Genomic DNA, 21,344 nt, shown 5'->3' with positions numbered 1-21,344 from the left:
ATAACTATTTATTCTCCATACAAGAAAAATGTATAACTCCACAGGTATTTTGGAAAAGTATGAAATTATATGAGTTTTGAAAATATAAAAAATCCAAACCATTATTTTACGGGGTGAAGTGAAACTTACTTAGCTTATGCTAATTTTTGTCTACATTCTGTTTTTGTGTAAAATTATTTATACAGGTGAACATGGATAGGAATTCGGGATGAACAAGTTGAGAAGGAATAAAGTTTAATTGTTAAAAAAACCTGAATTGTGGGCCAGGCTAATATTTTATAGTAAAAATTTAAATTTTGGTCCAATGACTATTGAGGTCTTGTTAATTTCAATCAATGACTTTAAAAAGTAACAATTGAGTACCCTGACTATCTAATTTTTATCAATTTTGGTCTGTCCGGCCAATTGTCGCCGGAATCTTGTAATGGATAAAATTTTGAGGGTAATTTAGTCATTTGCTCTCTTTTTTTTTTCTTCTCCGTTCTTCTGGACTTCAGGCGAGCTAGAGCCGATGCCACCGAGCGTCAGAGTTTGGGTGGGGTGCCCTATTTTCCGGCAACATGAGATGAACAAGGACACGATAGAAATCTCATCTCCCAAAGAGTAGTGAATCCAGAGAACGGCGCAATTGTGAGCCAAAAGAAGATGAATTTCCCACAGAACAAAAGGAAAAGTTGCAGTAAAATCCAGCAATACTCTGCATAAAAGTGAAGATTAACTAAACAACAAAAGAGCAGATACTTTCAATACAAACTCATCCTACACAATCTGAAAATAAAATTTCTCCTCAAATCAGCTCAAACTCAAATGGTTTTATGCCACCTTCGCGGCCGCAGGAATCTCTGACCATGAAACTGTTGAATCTTGGGTGTTTTCTCCGATTTAACCGCACAATACTCAACCTCTTGGCGGATCGGTAAGTCCAAATCAATCAATTTTCTATCTGATTTTCTATCTGCATCTCCATAGTCAGTCATGTTCAAATTAAAACGGTCCTCAATTATCTCAAATTTTTGTTGAATTTGTATACTCTTTATCATAATTATCCCTAATTTCTGCGTTTTTGTTAATATGTTTGAGAAGCAGCAACAAGTATATGTTCCTGGCATAAAGAGGGAAGAGGAAGCACTGGAGTTCGAGGTGTACAACCAGGGGATGCTCAAGACAGAGCTATGCAATAGGCGGCGTAGAAGAGACAGGAGAAGAAGAAAAGAGGAGAGCAAATGACTAAATTGCCCCCAAAATTTTATCCATTACAAATTCTGGCGACGATTGGCTGGTAATTTGGCCGGATGAACCAAAATTGATAAAAATTGGATAGTCAGGGTACTCAATTGTTAATTTTTAAAATCGTGGATTGAAATTAACAATACCCCAATAGTCATTGGACCAAAATTGAAATTTACTCCTAAAATTGGTATTTGCTCGAGAATTTTATGTGATCATTTTGCTTTGATATCTCAACATTGAAAAATAGAAAATAAAAATTTTCGAAAATCATTTTTTGAATTTCCATACCCTAAAGTGCAATTGACATTTTTAATTTTTAAATATACTAATTAACAATGGATTATTTGAAAAGGTTTATATTACGTAGGAGTGAGGAGTGACAAAGGCAAATTATGTTGTGGACCCAGGTCCAAAGTGACGTCGTCTGAATTTATAATATAAAAAAAGTACATTTTATATTCACAATTTTTGAACTTTATATTCATAATTGCATAACTCTATATTCACAATTGCATAACTTTATATTCACAAATATAGAACTCAATATTCACACGTAAATCAACAGTATAACACATTTTTGAACTCTATATTCACGTACATAATTTTATATTTACAATTACAGAACTCTATATTCACAATTATATCAACAATATAACACAATTTTTTAACTCTATATTCATACAAAAAATATTATTGACTGAAGAAATGATGCCACTAACAACACCGTTATTTGAGACGCGCAAAGTTGGGTCATTTTGAACCCGGGTCCATGGCATAAGAATTGGAGTGATAAACACCGAGGCTACATTAAAGCGGACGTTATGCCATGGAACCGTGTTAGTACACCGTTATCTTTTTTTTTTTCTTAATTAATTGCGTGATTTTTCTTCTTTATTTTCACATTTTGCTTTTTCACTTCAATTTGAGGTGAACAAAGATTTCGGACATTCATAAATTATGAATTCATGCCTGCACATTCATTTTGGAACCATGCCTAGCCATTCCCGTTCGAAATCACGGACATTCATAAATTATGAATCCATGCCTGCACATTCACTTTGGAACCATGCCTACACATTCACTTTGGAACCATGCCTACACATTCACTTTGGAACTATGAGATTATGAATTTTCTGTTATAAGATTATGAATTTTCTGTTATAAGATTATGAATTTTTTGTTATGAGATTATGAATTTTCATTTATGAGATTATGAATTTTCTGTTATGCGATTATGAATTTTCTGTTATGAGATTATGAATTTTCATTACATTCATAATTTCGGACATTCATAAATTATGAATTCATGCCTGCACATTCACTTTGGAACCATGCCTACATATTCCCGTCCGAAAATCACGGACATTCATAAATTATGAATCCATGCCTGCACATTCACTTTGGAACCATGCCTACACATTCACTTTGGAACCATGAGATTATGAATTTTCTGTTATAAGATTATGAATTTTCTGTTATGAGATTATGAATTTTCAGTTGTGAGATTATGAATTTTCTGTTATGCAATTATGAATTTTCTATTATGAGATTATGAATTTTCATAAAATTCATAATCTAATAACATAAAATTCATAATTTGATCAAACGCGCACCGTTAATTCCACATCCGTAATTTTTTTTTTTTTGCCTAAAAACGACGTCGTTTTGCCTTGTGTTCACCATTGTCGGTGAACACGATTCCATGGCATAATTTGCCACATTAAAGGGTTAAGCCCAATAAAGTCTACTTTGGTAGCCCGATATATAAGATGTTAGCAAAGCTCGGCCCAGAATTCAACACTTCCTCCTTCAAAAGAACCTAGCAAATTAAAACCCTAATTTCTTCTCATCTCTCTCAGCAACTCAGTAATCTGCCTCATTCCCTAGCCTCTACAGCTTCTTCTCCAGTCTGCGATGGTGTGCTTCTTCGACACTGATCTTGATCTGTAGTTTTGTATTATTTTATTTCTTTCTGTGTTTACATACGCAGCTCGATAATGGTGGTTTATTGTGGTCGTAGGCACCGAAGAAGGATAAGGCTCCTCCTCCATCCTCTAAGCCCGCCAAGTCCGGTGGTGGCAAGCAGAAGAAGAAGGTCCTTTCCTGTTATATCTGATTTAATATAAGCGATTCTTTGTGTGCGAATTCGAAACATGTTTTTGCGTATTTTAGTGAATTGTGGGCGAGTGACAAGGAATTAATGCGTGTTTGTTTGACGAATGTGCAGAAGTGGAGTAAGGGAAAGCAAAAGGAGAAGGTGAACAACATGGTGCTTTTCGACAAGGCTACCTACGACAAGCTTCTAACCGAAGCTCCCAAATACAAGCTTATCACCCCTTCCGTACTTTCCGACCGTTTGAGGGTATATCTTCTGATCCCTGTCTATTTTTCATCTAAGTTGATTGATAGACAAAGGCATTTTATGTGATTTAGTCATGGATCTAATTTGTAGGTTCTTTGTTGTTTGTGATTATAACTGATGTTTTCCCTTTTAACCATTAGGTTGCCAATTATATCATATTTGATGAATTTCAATCATTTATGTTTATACATTAGGCAGCATTGAGAAAGTAGATTATGATCAGCCAGATTGCTTTGTTGGTTATTAATGTTTTTGCTGTTGTTATCTGGCAAATTGGATTTATTGAAGCTTGGGGTTGAGCATATAATTGCTAAATACATTATTGCTGAACTTCCTATGTGTAAAGTAGTCTTAGATCATATTATTCTGGTGAGATGCAATTTTGTCAAGATGAGTGCTCTTTATACTAGCTATGTTTATATCATCCATTGCATTCTGTTATATTGTTGTTAGATTAAGACAAGTTAAGAAGGAGAAGGAAAACATTTAAGATATGCTTCTCTAATGCCTTGAAGTACAAGTATTTTTGGAAAACTAATGTTTTTTTGCAACATTTTCTTTGCTCTTGGTCTAATTGGAAAGAAGTACTCCATATCAAATATACCCATATTTGAGTAAAGAAAGAATGCAATCGAGCCCTTAGCTGAAGAAAAAAGAAATGAGAAGAAAACTCTATTGAGACCCTTTAAACTGACAAAAAAGTGAAATTGATTTCAAACACTATTATTCAGCAAGTTATTGTTGATGTGGTTAACACATTGTACTTTCATATGTCCAATGTATAGAAAGCTACTTTTTTCATTTAGAGATAGCTATGGCTGCCCAGTTTGGACCTTTTTTTTTAAATGTCATAGTTCTAGGGATCCAGACTAGACCTTGAGCCATGGCCACCTTTGTGACCTTTTGAAGTTCCAAATTGACCTTGTTTAAGATATCCGTAGCTGTCTTTCAAAAGTGTATGAATTGTTTTTTGGATAGCCACAACATTATCCTCTTGAACAGCTAATGGCTGTCTGAAAAATATATATAACAATAATAATAAGTGTACAATTATTATTATTTTTTTGGGTACACTTTTGATCCACACAAGTATCAAAATGCCATGTGTTAGCCACATTATCAATAACTTGCTGAATACATAGGGTCTTAATGGAGTTTCGCTCAACTGCACTATTCTCTTAAGGCCTTATTTGACATTTTCCCTTCAATAGCTGGATGCATTCTCTGTTATGATTGTGGTAGAAAAGATTTGTGCCTTCAAACTACCTTTTGTTTACCCATCATTTTTGTTACCTTTCTTTTTCTTGATGAGCGGATCAAGGAATGTCTTTGATTCTAAATTGTTTACTGGCTGGCACTAAGTACTGATCTCATTTTGTTCATACTGGTCCAACAGATCAGCGGATCACTTGCAAGAAGGGCAATCCGTGAATTGATGGCAAGAGGTTTGATCAGGATGGTGTCAGCACATGCCAGCCAGCAGATATACACCAGGGCTACAAATACCTAAATTTTGCAAATTTAGTTTCTTAGGGAGTGAAAAATGTTGGTTCAGTTATCAGGCCATGTGACTGTATTGTGTTTTATGTTTAACTTTATTTTGTCCTAAATTGATGAGACTTTGATGTGGCTACTATGAGCATTTGATTCTGATCAATTTTACATTCAGTATTTTGCTAAACTGCTGGGGACCTATCTATTTAATAGATGGATAAAGTTTTATTATCATTACGATATGGACGTTTCAATTTCATAGATGGCTTAACATTATTATAAATACATGCATGCATGCTTATAGCCACTGACAATATGAATCCGTTGTCCAATGTCATACTGGTTGCTACTGCCCAATCATGTTCCTCATAGTTGTCCACTCATGTTGCGGGTGTCGTTCTTGAACTATTCTTGTATTCTGGCTTGTTTTATGTCATTGATTAAATCATGGTCCTTTGTTTTTTTTTTTTTTTAATTGTGAATTTTTATTCTTCAATTTTGTATTTCTTTCATTTTATTTGAAGATTTTGATTGAAATTAATAGTTGTGCTCATTGAAATCGGAGTTCAAGTGCATCATCATATATATGGCATGAGGTAACCAAGGGGAATTAGATGGAATTGAAAGGTATGTATTACCCTTAGCTTTCAAAAAAAATGACCATGCATGTCTACCTCACTGCACATTTTCGATCTCATCTTTGCGGATGACATAATCATTCTCACGGAAGCTAGCCTCGATTGAACAAGCCAGAACTGTACTGTCCTAGCTTAAATTAATTGCCTGAAAATTTTCAGGCAAGAGCTCAGAGCAAAAAATCAACCTCCAAAAGTTTCAATTCAGATATTGTTTTCCAAGAATAATGTAAGTGAAAAACTCACCAGATGTAGACTTAATTAGCCTGTCAACGAGCTGAGGAGATGGTGACTAGAAGAACAAATTAAAGGATATGATGGTGGCCTTAGGAATATACACGTCCATAGCATTGCATGCATGGCCGGCCAAACTTGCCCCAAGGCTAAGGGAAAATATATGAATAGCTAGCATATGCGCTAGCTCAAACTATACTAAACAAATATGCATATGGGGTGAAATCAATTCAATAAACCCACGTACAGGACTTGCTAGAAAAAGGAATGGAATTGTTCTTATAGGAGGGGACTAGGAATTTGTCACAAGATCGAGACCAAGGATCAAGTCGATCTCATCAGCGGTAGTGTATGTGGAAGCAACCTTTCAAATGAGAGAATTGAAGCTTCTTCTGTACAGTGAGCAAAAGTCTAATATGTGTTGATCAGTTGAGTCACAATGATTTACCTTCTACAAACTGTCGGGCTAGGGTGTGAGGGCGTCTGGGGTGTACGATTTCACCTTTGACACAAGGGGACGGACTAGGAATTTGTTTGGTTTGATTGCTGGATTGCGCTTTAGCCAATTAACTTATATTATCAAGAGTATCAGCCAATTGGAACTCAAATTTTTTTTCCTCCCAAAGTTTACCCTCAAACGTGTAGGAGTGGAAACTTTTGGCATGGTGGAGAAAATAAACATTTTCCTAGTTGTTAATGTCAATGGATTAATCAGTTACACATAGTTGTGTACTTCAATTTGGCCCACTGAGTCCACCATAAATCGGGTATAGAAATACAGAACGGGAACGGGGTTACAAAGCCTGAGGTACAGGCCCAGAATGGCGGTCCAAATACAAAGCAAGGCCCAGAAGACGGGCTATAGCTAACAATGCCACTACCGAGAATCAAACCTAACTGGAATAGTTGAGAGTCTGAGACCAATGCCACTGGACTAGTGTGACTATCGTGTCTCTGTGTTGCCCCTTAGCCAAAGATCCAGGGCCCCTATTTATAGCAGGCCCCCCCTCCCCCTTTGGCTGTCCACATGTCCCACTACTTAGATGCCACTTCCTCGTTTATCGCACAGCAGTCCGTACGTTCGCCATGCACCGACACCCCCGCAACTTCTCCCGCGCACCCCGGGTAGACCACTCTCCGGCATCCCCCCCGTGATGGGGCGCCCAGCCGCGCACCGGGCGCGCCATTGCCGGCTGGGGCGTTCTCCTCCGGCCGCGGCCCCCGTGTCCTTGCACGGGGGTGCTACACCAGCACCCAGCCGGCGATCCCTTCCGGCCGGCGCCGGCCACCACCCCACCACCAAACACCCTGCCCCGACCATACCCCCTGGACCTGTTCAACCCAACAACTTCAGCCCACTAAGTCCTTAGCCCATATCCAATATCCCCATCACTTCTATTATTTACATTTTAATTCTTTAATATTTAATTTAATTTTAATGATAATAAAATTTATATATTTAATAGCAACATTATTAAAAGTTATACTAAATATTAAAAAAAGTTTAATTTAAAAATTATAAGAAATTGTTAAAAAATAAATAAATAGATAAGAAAAGTTAATTTGATCATATATGTAGCATACAAAATGAGAGACAAGGAATAATAAAATACATTGATCAAACTACCTAGTTAACCTCCTGTCATACATTAGCATTTTTTCAGTTACTTTTCATTCCTAGGAGTACAGAAGTAACGAGGAACAGTACTAGCATCCATGATAAACAAAAGTACCGGCATGCATGTGTACCGTTATTATCTGAGTTCTATTTCACTTTTTTTTTTTTTTTTTTTTTTTTTTTTTTTTTTTTTTAATTAAGTTTGCTTATGCTACTAAACCTAACTCCTAAGTCTCCAGAACCTATTCAAAAATCTTTAGAGGATGTCTTCAATCTAAGGAATAAGGGCTGGAAATCTAGTCTAGGGAGTGGGGAGCCTTAGGCCCTTAGCTCAAGATATTGTTGGTGGTAGTCAAACTCTCATTTGAATGAGGTAAATCGTGAGTTGCTTAAATAGTGTCTCAGTCAATTCCTATCATTGATTCAGGCTCAAGGATTTATCTCCACACTTCCACCAACTTAAGGACTTCGACTCAATGATTCATCTTCACACTTCCACCAACTTGGGGATTCCGACTCAAGAATCCATCTTCACACGTTCACCAACTTAAGAGTCTAATCTCCAGTTTAAGGAGCCTAATGGCCCAAAATCTAGTACTCAATGATCTTTCTTCACACTTTCACCAACTTAGGGGTCTAATCTCCAATTTAAAGAGCCTAATGGCCCAAAATCTAGTACTCAATGATCCATCTTCACACTTTCACCAACTTAAGAGTCTAATCTCTAATTTAAAGAGCCTAATGACCCAAAATCTAGTACTCAATGATCCATCTTCACACTTTTGCCAACTTGAGGACTATGACTCAAGGATCCATCTTCACACTTTCACCAACTTGGAGAGCCCAATATCAAATGGAATCTCCGATCTAGGAAGCCTAAGGGCCCAAAATTTAGTCTAGGAGTTGAGCCTCAGCTCCAAGATATTGTTGGTGGGAGTCATACTCCTACTATGGAGGTGATAAATCGTGAATCGCCCAAGCAGCCTCTTATTTAGTCCTTATTGTTGACTCTGACTGAGGGGTCTATCTTCACACTTCCACCAACGAACTTAGGGAGTCTAATAATCTCCCATCTAGAAAACCAATGGCCCAAAATCTAGGTTGGGAAGCCTTAGTTCCAAGATGTCGTTGGCGGTGGAAGTTAAACCCTACCTTGTTACTAAAGAGGTGACTTTATGCTAGATGGTTTACCACTTGAGCTAGCCTCGCCGGGTATGCACTAATTATTGGGTTTTAGGGGTATTATTGTAAAAACTAACACTTGTTCGATTTGGAAAATGGAAAAACATAATGAAATGTGTTCAAAGGCTAGAAAAGAGTGTTAGTTAGTATATTTTGTCCAAAGACAATTTGTTTGCCTTTTTTCCTTCTTTTTCGTTCAGTAAATGCAGGCCATGTGAAGAACTGTCATGAAAGTATATGTTTTTAGTATATAACAATACAAATTCCATTGCGTATATCAGTTGATATGTATATGTATATGTATAGGCAGAATATACCCGTATCTTGCATGAATGTATAGACAAGTGTATTCCTGGTTTGGAGATCTCTTGCAACGTGGACTATTGGCCTATTACAATAAACGGAAAAGTGTGATCTTGGCCTTGTAGTATAGTGTAGGAGTGTACTCACAAAACTAGCGTGAAAGCGGCGATTCTAGCTAGTAATACTCGATCTCCACCTTAGCTTTCACCCCGGCCAACATTATATATATTTTCCTTAGAGCTTTTCACTTTGGTTAAGTTATGGTAGCTTTCATGGTCTGGGCTCTTCAAAAAATCGAGTCTTGAAGCTTTGGTTTTGTAGGAGAATCGCATCCCATCATTATTCCAGGTTCAGAATTCTTAAACTTAATCTTCTTCAATTCGTTATTATCAGTTGATATGTATGTTGTTGTTCTTTAATTTGTAAGTTTTCACGTGCGTGATAAGTGCGGTTGCTGTTATACATAATAAAAATTGAGTCTTGAAGCTTTTTTTTGTTTTTCTTTGATTTGATTTGATCAGGTCCTCATTAAGAAGTGGGGGTTAGTAGATTCTTGATTGAACAGTAGTGATGGAAGCTCGTTGGGCAAGTTTGAAATCCACCACCCATTTGGCTAGAGAGAGCAAGTTTTGGGGGAAGAGAATGGGAGGAAGTCCAAACAGTTTGAGACTTGAAAGAAAGGAATGGAAAATTAAACTCCCCAGGGTTGCTTTCTCTGCTCTCACAACATCAGAACATGGCAATGATGCTCTTGTAAGTTGAAGTTTTCAGTTTTTTTTTTACTTTTTTACACACTATTGGAAATTATGGAATTTCCGACCGCCTGAAAGTGATCTTAAATCAAGTTGATACCAAAAAGTGGTCGGAAATGCAACAAAGGTTTTTCCGGATACCAAAAGTGGTCGGAACAAGGCTTTCAACTTGATTTAAGATCACTTTTAGGTGGTCGAAAATTCCATAATTTCCAGTAGTGACAGTGTGTTAGTTGTATATGAGTGAGAGTTATGGAGTATTTCTGTGATTTAGAGTGTGGATCTGGAAGCACCTAGAGCCCGGGCAAACTCGAAAAATGTGGCTGCAATCATACTGGGAGGCGGCGCAGGCTCCCAGCTTTTCCCTCTTACCCGCAGAGCTGCAACCCCTGCTGTAAGAACATATGAGTTAGACTGGCTAATTGATTGAATTCAGTCTTTTAGTGTGGTTTGGCTTAGTCATGTGCATTATAGCCCAGTTGAGTGACTGAAAGTTTATGTGTTGTGTAGGTCCCGGTTGGGGGATGCTATAGGATGATAGACATCCCAATGAGCAACTGCATCAACAGTGGAATTAGCAAGGTGTTTGTGCTGACACAGTTCAATTCCGCTTCTCTTAATCGCCACATTGCTCGCACCTACTTTGGCAATGGTGTGAGCTTCGGTGATGGATTTTTCGAGGTAGTATAGGCCGGAACGAGCTAAACTATAAGAATATATATAGATTTTAGCTTTGCTTGTTAAGTATGGAGTTTGGTATCATATATATATAGTGATAGACTAGAGTAGTCATTACTATAATGTTCATTGGTTTCAAACAAAATGCTAGCTTAGTACTATAATGTTGATCAAATCTACATAGTCCCAAGGCAGACTAACCCATGGTCTTATAAATCCATATGCTCTCTCTTATTTTATCAATGTGGAACTCTTAACAACCATAAACCGAACGTGTTTGGTGACTGAATGCAGGTTTTGGCAGCTACCCAGACACCAGGGGAAGCGGGAATGAAATGGTTTCAAGGAACTGCGGATGCTGTTAGGCAATTTACGTGGGTATTTGAGGTGTGTCTCTGTTGTTCCTCTTTAAAATTTGGAGATTTCACCGGTAAATAACAACTAATTAATTCAGGATGTGAAGAACAAGGATATAGACAATATAGTTATTATGTCTGGGGATCAGCTTTACAGGATGGACTACATGGACCTGGTGCAGGTATATATATGTCCATTATTTCGAGTAATTAAGTTTGGAATTTCTTATTCAAACTCGAAGATCGATCTCACTGCTAAGCTATTACATTTCTGGTTGTTTGTTTAAACAGAACCACATTGACTGCAATTCTGATATTACTATTTCTTGTGTGCCAACCAATGAAAGGTAAGAATTCCCATTTGTTCTTTGTCTAAAACGATACTTCTTATTTGTCTATCATCAACTAGATATATAGTTTGAAGTTTGAAACTTTTCCTAGTCGAGCTTCCAACTTTGGGCTGGTGAAAATGGACCATAGTGGTCGAGTTGTCCAGTTTGTCGAGAAACCTAAAGGCATTGATCTAAAAGAAATGGTAGGTACAATAACATCTTGAATTGCATGGTTTTTTTCATATCCACCTTTTGAGTTTCCCGTTTCAAAGAAAGCGAATTGTAATAATCTTTTTGTTGTATCACAGCAAGTAGATACCACTCTTCTGGGGTTGTCTTCAGAAGAAGCAAGAAGAAACCCTTTTATTGCTTCAATGGGGATTTATGTATTTAGGACAGAGTTTCTCTTGAATCTTCTTACATGGAAATATCCCGCATTCAATGACTTCGGGTCAGAAATCATCCCCGCAACTCTCACAGACCACAACATTCAAGTATGAAAACAAAACGACATATGTTACTAGGTTGTTTTTGTTCTTCCTTAACTAACTTGGCAAAGACACTTGCACAGGCTTACATTTTCAGAGACTACTGGGAGGACATTGGAACAATCAAATCTTTCTATGATGCAAACTTAGCCCTTACAGAACAGGTTTTGTTTTTATTTGCAGTAACTCTTTACAGATTAAGTGACATATATTTGTGCTACTTCTAAATATATATAACTGAATGGTTGCAGTTTCCCAAGTTCGAATTTTATGATCCAAAAACACCTATCTACACATCTCCTCGGTTCCTACCACCCAGCAAAATCGATCGCTGCAAGGTAAATATATAAGCTGGTAATTTGCATTTCTTCAAGATGCATATATACATATATATATATATATATATATATATATATATATATATATATATATATATATATATATATATACCGGGGCTCAGACATTATCGTTTTGCAGATAAAGGATGCAATAATATCGCATGGGTGTTTTTTGCGAGAATGCATTGTGCAACATTCCATAGTTGGTGAACGATCCCGATTAGATTCTGGTGTTGAACTAAAGGTTGGTTTTGTTTTTATGTTTCATTAATTATTGCAGCCTAGTATTCTAGTACTGTAAATGTTGTTGTATAGTAGCTCTCATATTGTGTTTCTGTTACTTGAATTCCTCAGGATACTTTAATGATGGGAGCAGATAACTATGAAACTGAATCTGAAATAGCTCTTCTTCTGGCTGGTGAAAAAGTGCCTATGGGCATAGGACAAAACACAAAAATTAGGTACATAAATCTCTCATCTGTACTTTATGTGTTCTTTAGTAATACCATTTCTTAGCTTGCAACTCCCAAACCTAATGCATTGTTTTCTTCAAAGGAACTGCATTCTTGACAAGAATGTAAGGGTTGGAAGAAATGTCTTTATCACGAACAAAGATGTGAGTTTTATCTTTACGTACACCACAAGTTAATCATCTTTATTGTTCTCTATTCCCAATTGAAGTAATTGATAAATGGGCACTCAGGGTGTTGAAGAAGCGGCCCGGCCAGAGGAAGGATTTTATATCAGGACAGGGATCATCGTTATAATGGAGAACGCAACTATCGGTGATGGAAGAATCATATAATCTCGACGAGATGCATGCTGGGAAATCATGTTTCAACTTGGGATTGATTATCAGTTCTTTTTTCATTACCCAGAGAATTGAAACATTTAATTAATTTACTGCCGTAGTAGTTGTGTGTGTTCAAACTTCAATCCATTACATATTTATATGATGCCTTAGTTTCTTGCTTTAATTTGATGTTTCATGGTAAGTATTCATCAGTGGAATGTTTAATGTTGTTGTCAATATAAATTCCATCAGATTTGAAACATATCTCCATTGCATGTGAATAGTGTGAATTCATTCATATATATATATAGTAATGGTAAAGTCATTTTGAAGGTGAGTATTATTAGACTCATTCAAGTAAGAGGGGCAAGTAGGGAAGGGAAGAGTTTGAACTCTCTTTGGAATTGTAAGAATTGAATATTTTGACAGTAAATATGCATATTACTTGGTCAATTTAGGTCAATCAAGTAGTTGCCAACTGTCACTCTTTAGCAAGAGTATATTTTGAGGTTTTTTTTTTTTTTTTTTTTTTTTTTTTTTTTTTTTTTTGGGTGTGTATATAATGCTTTTGGGATTGAGACTTACATGATGAGATATAAGCTATCATTAAAGTAAAAGTGGTTTAAATAAAAGTAATATTTAGAGTAAGGATGACCATTTTAATTAGGAATGACAATTTCATTTGATCTCGATAGAAATAAGAACATGGATTAAAATTCATAGAATGGAAATAGGAAATTTATTTCATTTGTTGTTGAAGAAATGAGATAATATACTACCTTGCGGCTTGGACCTCTCCCCCCTCCCCGTTATATATATTTTGAAGAATGAATATTATTTGTATTATATTGGGATATATATTTTTTGAAGAATGAATATTATTTGTATTATATTGGGATATTGAATGTGTTGCCGTGTTGGCATTTTTTTTTATAAGGGAATACCCTACATATACACATTATTTGCTTGATCAATTGAGGTTCAAACTTTACACCTCCCACTTAGGGGAGCAACCGAATACCAATGAACTACAAGCCACTTGGTGCATGGAATAAATTTGTTATAATCTTTAAGAATATTTTGATTAATATACAAATATAAATTATAACAACGAATATTATATAGTACAATTGATTAAATGGGTTGTATCGATTATGTTTTTTTTTATGTTATCCTTGTTGAGCAAATAATTGCCAAATTATCTGTGCAGTGCGCGTGCATGTGCGATGCACAGATACATTTTTTTTATTATATATTTAGATAATAAAATTAAAGATGAAATTATAAATAATTCTAATGTTAAACCAACCTCGGGAGGTTTATTAAAGCTTTATCGGTCTTCAACAATGGGGAAAGAGTACCATCATAATAATAAAAAAACATGGCTTATAGCAGATGGAACTGCATTATTGACAAGAACGTAAGGGTCAGGAAAAATGTTGTTATCACGAACAAAGATGTGAGTTTTATCTTTAGGTACACCACAAGTAGTTAATCATCCTTTTCTCTTTTCTCAATCAAAGTAATTGATAAATGGGCACTTAGGGTGTTGAAGAAGTGGCCCGACAAGAGGAAGGATTCTATATCAGGTCAGGGATTGTCGTTATAATGTAGAACGTAACTATCAGTGATGGAACAGTCATATAATCTCGACGAGATGCATGCTTGGAAATCATGTTTCAACTAGGGATTGATTATCAGTACTTTTTCATTACACAGAGAAGCATTTAATTTATTGCAGTATTTGTGTGTGTTCAATCCATTTCATATTTATATAATACCTTAGTTTCTTGCTTTGATGTTTCATGGTAAGTGGAATGAATGTTTAATGTTGTTATAAATTCCATCAGATTTGAAACACATCTCCATTGCATTGTGAATAGTGTGAATTGATTCATATATATAGTAATGGTAAATTCATTTTGAAGGTGAGTATTAATTATTAGACTCATTCAAGTAAGAGGGGCAAGTAGGAAAGGGAAGAGGTTGAACTCTCTTTGGAATTGTAAGAAGTGAATATTTTGACAGTAAATATGCATATTACTTGGTCAATCTAGGTCAACCAAGTAGTTGCCAACTGTCAAGAGTATATTTTGAGGTTTTTTTTTTTTTTTTTTTGGGTGTGTATATAATGCTTTTGGGATTGAGACTTAGATATAAACTATCATTGAAGTAAAAGTAGTTCAAATAAAAGCAATGTTTAGAGTAAGGATGACCCATTTTAATTAGGAATGTCGATAGAAATGAGAATATGGATTAAAATGAGTAATTCTATTTGCATCACTCAATTTGCTATTTACACCACCTATTTAATATGTATAATAGCTTTATAGGTGGTGCAAATAGAAAAGTCCACCATCATTAATATGGTCAAATATTAATTAAAAAAAAAAAAAAGACCGTCACCTTTTCCGGTGGGAAGGCGACGGGCTGCCTTCTCACCGGAGAAGACAGCCCAGTTAAAAAAAAAAAAAAAAATCTCATCACCTTCTCCGGTGAGAGGGCGAGGGGCTGCCTTCTCCGGTGAGAAGGCAGCCCAGTGGGTCGCCTTCTCACCGGAGACGGAGAAGATGATGTTTAGTTTTTTTTTTTTTTAATATTTTAATTAATTAAATTTTGAATTAATAATTTATTAAATGCAAGTTTGACCAGGTGGTGCAAATAGCAAAAAGGTATCCCCATTTGGCTATTTACACCACCTATTAATTAATAAAAGTTTTTACCCTTTTACACTTTCAAGATGCTTTATACCATTTTTAGTCAAAGGGTAGTGTAAATAGCAACACTCATTAAAATTCATAGAATGGAAATAGGAAATTTATTTCATTTGTTGTTGAGGAAATGAGATATACTACTTTGCGCCCCTCCCGCTTCCCCGTTATATATATTTTGAAGAATGAATATTATTTGTATTATATTTGGATATTGAATGTGTTGCCGTGTTGGCATTTTGTTGTTGTTTTATAGGAAACTAGTATTTTTACTCGGAATAGATTTGATATAATTTTTAAGAATATTATGATTAATATACAAATATAAATTATAACAACAAATATTATATAGTGCAATTAATTAAATGGGTTGTATCGATTATGTTTTTTTGATGTTATCCTTGCTTGAATTCAAGTAAATAATTGCCCAATTATCCATGCAGTGCGCGTGCAATGTACGTGCGATATTAGGTCAATGATTGAATCGAAGTAATTGATAAATGGGCACTCAGGGTGTTGAAGAAGCGGCCCGGCCAGAGGAAGGATTTTATATTAGGTCAGAGATTGTCGTTATAATGGAAAATGTGTCTATTAGTGATGGAACAGTCATATAATAATATCGACGAGATGCATGCTTGGAAATCATGTTTCAACTAGGGATTGATTATCAGTACTTTTTCATTACCCAGAGAAACATTTAATTTACTGCAGTATTTGTATGTGTTCAATCCATTACATATTTATATAATACCTTGGTTTCTTGCAAGTAGGGAAGGGAAGAGTTTGAACTCTCTTTGGAATTGCAAGAATTGAATATTTTAATCAATATACAAATATAAATTATAACAACGATTATTGTATAGTGCAATTAATGAAATGAGTTGTATCGATTATGTTTTTTGATGTTATTCTTGCTTGAATTCGAGCAAATTATTGTCCAATTATATGTGCAGTGCGCGTGCAATATACGGATAAATTTTTTTATTTTATATATTTAGTAATACTTTAAAATTTGATTGATTGTGATAATACGAGCATCCTCATTAGTTTGGATTTTAGCATTGGTTTTTACAGGCTATGTAGGTAAGATAAGAGAAAGAGTAGAAGAAAAAGAGGGAAAAAAAAAGGGAAAAGCAAAATATGACGCAAAAAGCAAAAAAAAAAAAAAGGGAAAAACAAAGCAGTTCATGCGCCTAGCTAACGCGTGCACTGCACACTTCGGATTGGGCGTTGGATGTGCGCCAAACGTGCAGGACTGCAGCTCTCTTATACCATTTCTCTTTTCTGCGGGACCCACAAAAAACTTGATTCTTGCATGGCAACCCCAACCTTCTCTCTCTTTCGCATGGGCAAAAAGACTGCAAAAATCTCCTCAAAACCACAAATGGGAAGGCTCTAAATAATGATATTTTAAAATGTACAATCATATCTCGGTACGATAGGATAGATTTTTAAAAAATCACCCTTATAGATTAATGCAAATACATGAAAAATATTAGATGGCTAGCAGGGCCGGATTTTAAGCTGTGCAAGCTGGGCTATCGCACATGGCCCCCAATTTTAGAGGGGCCCCAAATTTTAGAGGTCCAATATATAATTTTTACATAATTAGTTTAGAAATAAAAATTAAAAGTTTCAATTGAACTAAAAAGGTTTCATGAAGAGATGGAAAGAATGTGTATTTATTGGTTACTTTAACTTGGAGGTCAAAGGTTCAAAACTTGCATGTATTGATTTTCAAAATTGTGATTTTATAGGGCCACATTTATTTACTAGAACAGGGCCCTGATGGCTAGTAGTCTTTCAGCCTATGTATAAATAGGACTTTTACTTTGTACAGCACAACAGGAAATATACGTACTATTCTTGTACTCCAATACTTAACAAAAAATATGGATTGTACATCAATTGATAAATGAAGTGAAGTGAGAGAGCATGAAAGGTGAGATGAGAGAAGAAAAGTGTATTCTTTGCGAATGTTGGTTTTTTTTTATGGGGTCCGTTGTTACAGGAAGAAAAAAAAAAAAAAGCAAATAAATTTTTGTTTTGTCTTTTTGTTTTTCCCTTTTCCTTTCCTCTCTCTTTTTTACATGCGGTGAAAATCTCAACTCTTAAGAAATGGTTTTATTATTGCCCATCATTTTTTAATATTATTGACTTTATGGACTCAAACTTACAACTCTCAATTTGAAAGAATCATTTTGTACCACTATACCACAAAGTTATTGATAGTAAATTAAATATTCATTTGTTGTATTACTTAAAAATAAAATTTTAATACATTAAAAATAAATATTTATTTATGATTCGATAGGATCCACAACATAACTTTCCACCTATTGTCTTACGAAGGAAGCTGGGTAGCTTATAAAAATTAAAAAGTAAAAAACTACAAAAAATGATAGCATAATATTGTCAACAAAACAAGGAAAAGAGACACGAGGATGAGGAGATAGGCCAAAAATAAAAATGGTGGAGGGCAAAAGCGTATTCTACTTGCAGACGACAACAGACTAGAGATAACTGTAACGATTTCTCCGCTCTCCCTCGCACAGCTGAAAAACTGTTGAACTGCGAGGAATAGAGACGACCATAGAGACACTCTTACCCGAACAGATCCCTTCGTCCTCGCATTTCTTACTCCTTCATCTTCCAAGGTATGCCTCCTTCTTCTTCTTCTTCTTCTTCTTCTTCTTCTTCTTCATGATTTGCGTTAACTAAACCCTAATTTTACTTATGTTAATCGATGTCATAGCTCTGTATTTCTAATATGTAGCATTATAGTATTTATCGTAATTTCAGTGGATGTAGAATTTGTGTATTGTATCGGCCAGTTTCAGATCTGCGTTTGCTTTGAGTTTATTTCGTCAGAAAATAAGTTTTCAGTGGTTGTTGATAAGAGTTAGGTGTATTGTAGTTAGGTAAAGGAACATTGGTAGTGTTACGAATTGTTTTTGGAGGGATTGAAAGGGGCTGGATATTCATGCGTGATATGTAGAGGGAAAACTCTCAGATCAGTATGATTGCTGCAGATGTATGTGTAGCTGATCGTTAGCTGCAGTTTGAAGCTTAGTTTTTAACGGAGAGTTCAAATGTAAAAGAGAGGTTTATTCAACTGATGAAGCATGTTAGCACTTCACATTGGGAAGTGTCAGATCTCATGTCCATCAAACTAACAATTGCCGCTGAAGTTTTGTAAAATTATGAATTTGGTGTTCCTGAGAATGATGGCAATCAGTTGAGCATATTTCCAAATGTGTAACACTGTATCTGTTTGTTGTGTATCAATTTATGCCTGTTATTGTATGTTGGGATGCTTAAGAAAATAAAGGTTGTGGATTAATTTTGTTTTTTCTTATATGAGACTTGAAGGATTGTGAAATTGAATTTTATGGAGGGTGTTGATGGTGGTGATGTTCGATCAGCTGCTGCAGCACTGAACCAACAGAGTCATGAAATTTCAAAGCTTTTCCAGCATTATTTGGATAAAACTACACCTCATGCACTTTATCGGTGGATTGGAACATCCATCTTTGCATCTCTTTTTGCTCTCCGGGTCTATTCCATTCAAGGGTTCTACATGGTGACCTATTTTTTGGGCATCTACATACTGAATTTGCTGATTGGTTTTCTGACACCTCTTGTTGATCCTAGCCTAGAAACTTCAGATGGTCCCGTGCTGCCTACAAAAGGTTCAGATGAATTCAAACCTTTCATTCGTCGGCTCCCAGAATTCAAGTTTTGGTAATTTCCCTTGCTATTTGCTCTTAGTTCTTGTCACATTTGGCACATCCCCAAAAAAAACAAAAAAAAAAAAACCTTCTTCCTTTTGATGTTTCTAATGCCAAACATCTCTTAGTGGTGGTTCTGGGTGCATTGTGCTGGATCACCTTGTTATATGCCATATGACGATGTTGCACTAGTTTGGTATTCTGAAGATGCATTTGTTGGTTATGCAGCTTTTGTTGTTGAACCTTGATGGATATAATTTTGTGTCTGTTGATGATATCTTTGTTTGAGCAAATTTTTACTGATTATTTAGTGAGATTTAGGATTCTGGTGAAAACAAGGGCAAATGGTGTAGTAATTGTGATATGTTTTCATGGTAATAATTGGGAGTAAGCAGGTTGATGTTTTTAGGTATCATTTCCGAACTTTTATTTTTCTGGTACTGATTTGTTCTGTCACTTTACGGAACTTGCTGTTTTAAATGTTCTAATATTGTAGTATAATAATAAAATGGCAGATCAACGCCTGATGCTTTATAAAGCCCTCGTTTGTATAATAGGTTGATTACTTTTTGTGGTTTCAGGTATGCGGTCACTAGGGCCTTCTGCATAGCATTTGTCACGACTTTCTTCTCTGCATTTGATGTTCCTGTCTTTTGGCCAGTATTAATGCTCTACTGGATCGTTCTTTTCATCCTCACAATGAAGCGCCAAATTGGCCACATGGTCAAATATAAATACATCCCATTTAACATTGGAAAGCAGGTGAGCTTGACAGTTTTGCATCATTATATCACACACATTTTCCTTTTGCACGCCTATTAGTTCTAACTCATTTATAGCTATTATTTTGTGTTTATTTTTTTATTCCTTGGTACTCTATGTTTTCTTTGGTTGCAACAGAAATACGGTGGAAAGAAGACTGCAGCAGGTGGCGGCAGTCCCAGAGGGGCTTGAACTTCTACTGGGGATGTTGAGGGGGAAAGAGGAAGAAGTCAGGCAGGAGAAAGGGGAAAAGACATTTATGTAGTGGGATTTGTACTTGCAATAATACGGATTTGAACACCATATAACAAATATGTACTTCCATTCTTGCATTTATATTTGATTTTGGGAGGTGTATAGCTTATGAACAGGAATTTGTATGGTTTAGACATTCATATACACCTGGAGTATCAATTTGGTGTAAATATTGTTACTGTTCTAACACCATCAGTCACCAGTGCAGTGCAAATTGTATGTATGGGTTGGACGAATATTCAACTTGACAAATGTTTTAACTAAAATTTGTCTTGTCCCTTAATGTTATACTTATTTTAATGTGTATATCTAAACAAGTATAATATATAATTATACAATTCAAATAATGTTGGTTCATTCCTTTTACGAGGAATAATTTTCAATTTTTGCTGACGATGTTTTTACCAAATAACTTTGTTTTTTTTTTTTTTTTGAAACGCCAAAGAACATATATAATATATTTTGAATAATGTATGATCGTTATTATTTTATTAATTAAAAAATAAAATGAAATGTTCTGTTTTTTTTGGGCACGGACAAAAAATGAGTACAATTACATTATAATTTAGGGACGAAAATTATAGACAAAAAGTGAGTATGACTAACATTTAGGGACGAATTTTACAATTATTTTATAACTTAGGGACGAAAAATATAATTTTATCTATTTCTATTATATAAATAAATTTTTTTTTTTTGAATGCTACTAGCTCTATTACATTGTAGTATGAGCCAATAACACCTCCACACTGAGGCTCAAACTCATAACCTTCCAAATGGAAGTCCAACCCGGATACCATTAGACCACATAATTATATAAATAAATATGAGTATTATAATTATAAAAATATATGTAACGTTCAATATATTTATGGGCTAAAACAATAGTCAAATACGGAGTAATATTCTAGTATCCCGAAATAGGTGGCCAAATAAGTGAAACATGATTTTCGTATCAAAATATCATGTATTTGATTTTTGTCAATGATGGAATAATTACAAATGAACCCGGAGCGGATTAATATGGAGCAGACCAAACTCGGGACATCGGACCCGGACCTAGGCCAGGGTTGGCCAAGCACCATCCCAT

At 35.4% G+C, this 21,344-nt stretch overlaps 3 protein-coding genes and 1 long non-coding RNA gene across 9 annotated transcripts; 3 read left to right on the top strand and 1 right to left on the bottom strand.

The window, feature by feature from the left end:
- Positions 1 to 299: 299 nt before the first annotated feature.
- LOC109161923 lies at positions 300 to 15,024 on the bottom strand. The gene is made up of 3 exons (XR_002050975.1): positions 15,012 to 15,024; positions 766 to 768; positions 300 to 418 (listed from the first exon to the last, which is right to left on the bottom strand). It is a non-coding gene; the product is annotated as an uncharacterized LOC109161923 (long non-coding RNA).
- Positions 3,035 to 5,323, top strand: LOC109161922 (40S ribosomal protein S25-2). Its single transcript, XM_019310494.1, has 4 exons — positions 3,035 to 3,147; positions 3,251 to 3,325; positions 3,458 to 3,592; positions 4,989 to 5,323. Exons 1-4 carry the CDS (start codon positions 3,145 to 3,147, stop codon positions 5,100 to 5,102), a joined length of 327 nt encoding a protein of 108 aa, XP_019166039.1. The 5' UTR covers positions 3,035 to 3,144; the 3' UTR covers positions 5,103 to 5,323.
- Positions 9,285 to 16,120, top strand: LOC109161917 (glucose-1-phosphate adenylyltransferase large subunit 1-like). 5 transcript variants are annotated; one of them, XM_019310485.1, is made up of 15 exons: positions 9,285 to 9,406; positions 9,580 to 9,811; positions 10,085 to 10,204; positions 10,321 to 10,491; positions 10,783 to 10,875; positions 10,943 to 11,026; positions 11,136 to 11,191; positions 11,286 to 11,379; positions 11,485 to 11,670; positions 11,748 to 11,828; positions 11,916 to 12,002; positions 12,142 to 12,246; positions 12,357 to 12,463; positions 14,194 to 14,254; positions 16,019 to 16,120. In XM_019310485.1, exons 2-15 carry the CDS (start codon positions 9,629 to 9,631, stop codon positions 16,118 to 16,120), a joined length of 1,530 nt encoding a protein of 509 aa, XP_019166030.1. In that variant the 5' UTR covers positions 9,285 to 9,406; positions 9,580 to 9,628. The 5 variants fall into 5 exon arrangements, with proteins under 5 accessions (XP_019166030.1, XP_019166029.1, XP_019166032.1 ...); XM_019310484.1 differs by lacking the exon at positions 9,285 to 9,406 and having other exon boundaries at positions 9,527 to 9,811; XM_019310487.1 differs by lacking the exons at positions 9,285 to 9,406; positions 16,019 to 16,120 and adding an exon at positions 14,341 to 14,527 and having other exon boundaries at positions 9,527 to 9,811.
- Positions 16,121 to 17,942: 1,822 nt separating this feature from the next.
- On the top strand, positions 17,943 to 20,520 carry LOC109161921 (protein RER1B-like). Of its 2 annotated transcripts, none has more exons than XM_019310492.1 (4): positions 17,943 to 18,163; positions 18,879 to 19,250; positions 19,819 to 19,999; positions 20,138 to 20,520. In XM_019310492.1, the coding sequence occupies exons 2-4, from the start codon at positions 18,898 to 18,900 to the stop codon at positions 20,189 to 20,191; spliced, it is 588 nt and encodes a 195-aa protein (XP_019166037.1). In that variant the 5' UTR covers positions 17,943 to 18,163; positions 18,879 to 18,897; the 3' UTR covers positions 20,192 to 20,520. The 2 variants fall into 2 exon arrangements, with proteins under 2 accessions (XP_019166037.1, XP_019166038.1); XM_019310493.1 differs by having other exon boundaries at positions 17,957 to 18,163; positions 18,871 to 19,250.
- The last annotated feature ends 824 nt before the right edge of the window (positions 20,521 to 21,344 follow it).

The sequence above is a fragment of the Ipomoea nil genome, unplaced genomic scaffold (genome assembly GCF_001879475.1).
Source record: "Ipomoea nil cultivar Tokyo-kokei standard unplaced genomic scaffold, Asagao_1.1 scaffold2926, whole genome shotgun sequence".
In the NCBI taxonomy this organism is placed as follows: Eukaryota; Viridiplantae; Streptophyta; class Magnoliopsida; order Solanales; family Convolvulaceae; genus Ipomoea; species Ipomoea nil.
This window is presented reverse-complemented; position numbering and strand designations above follow the sequence as displayed.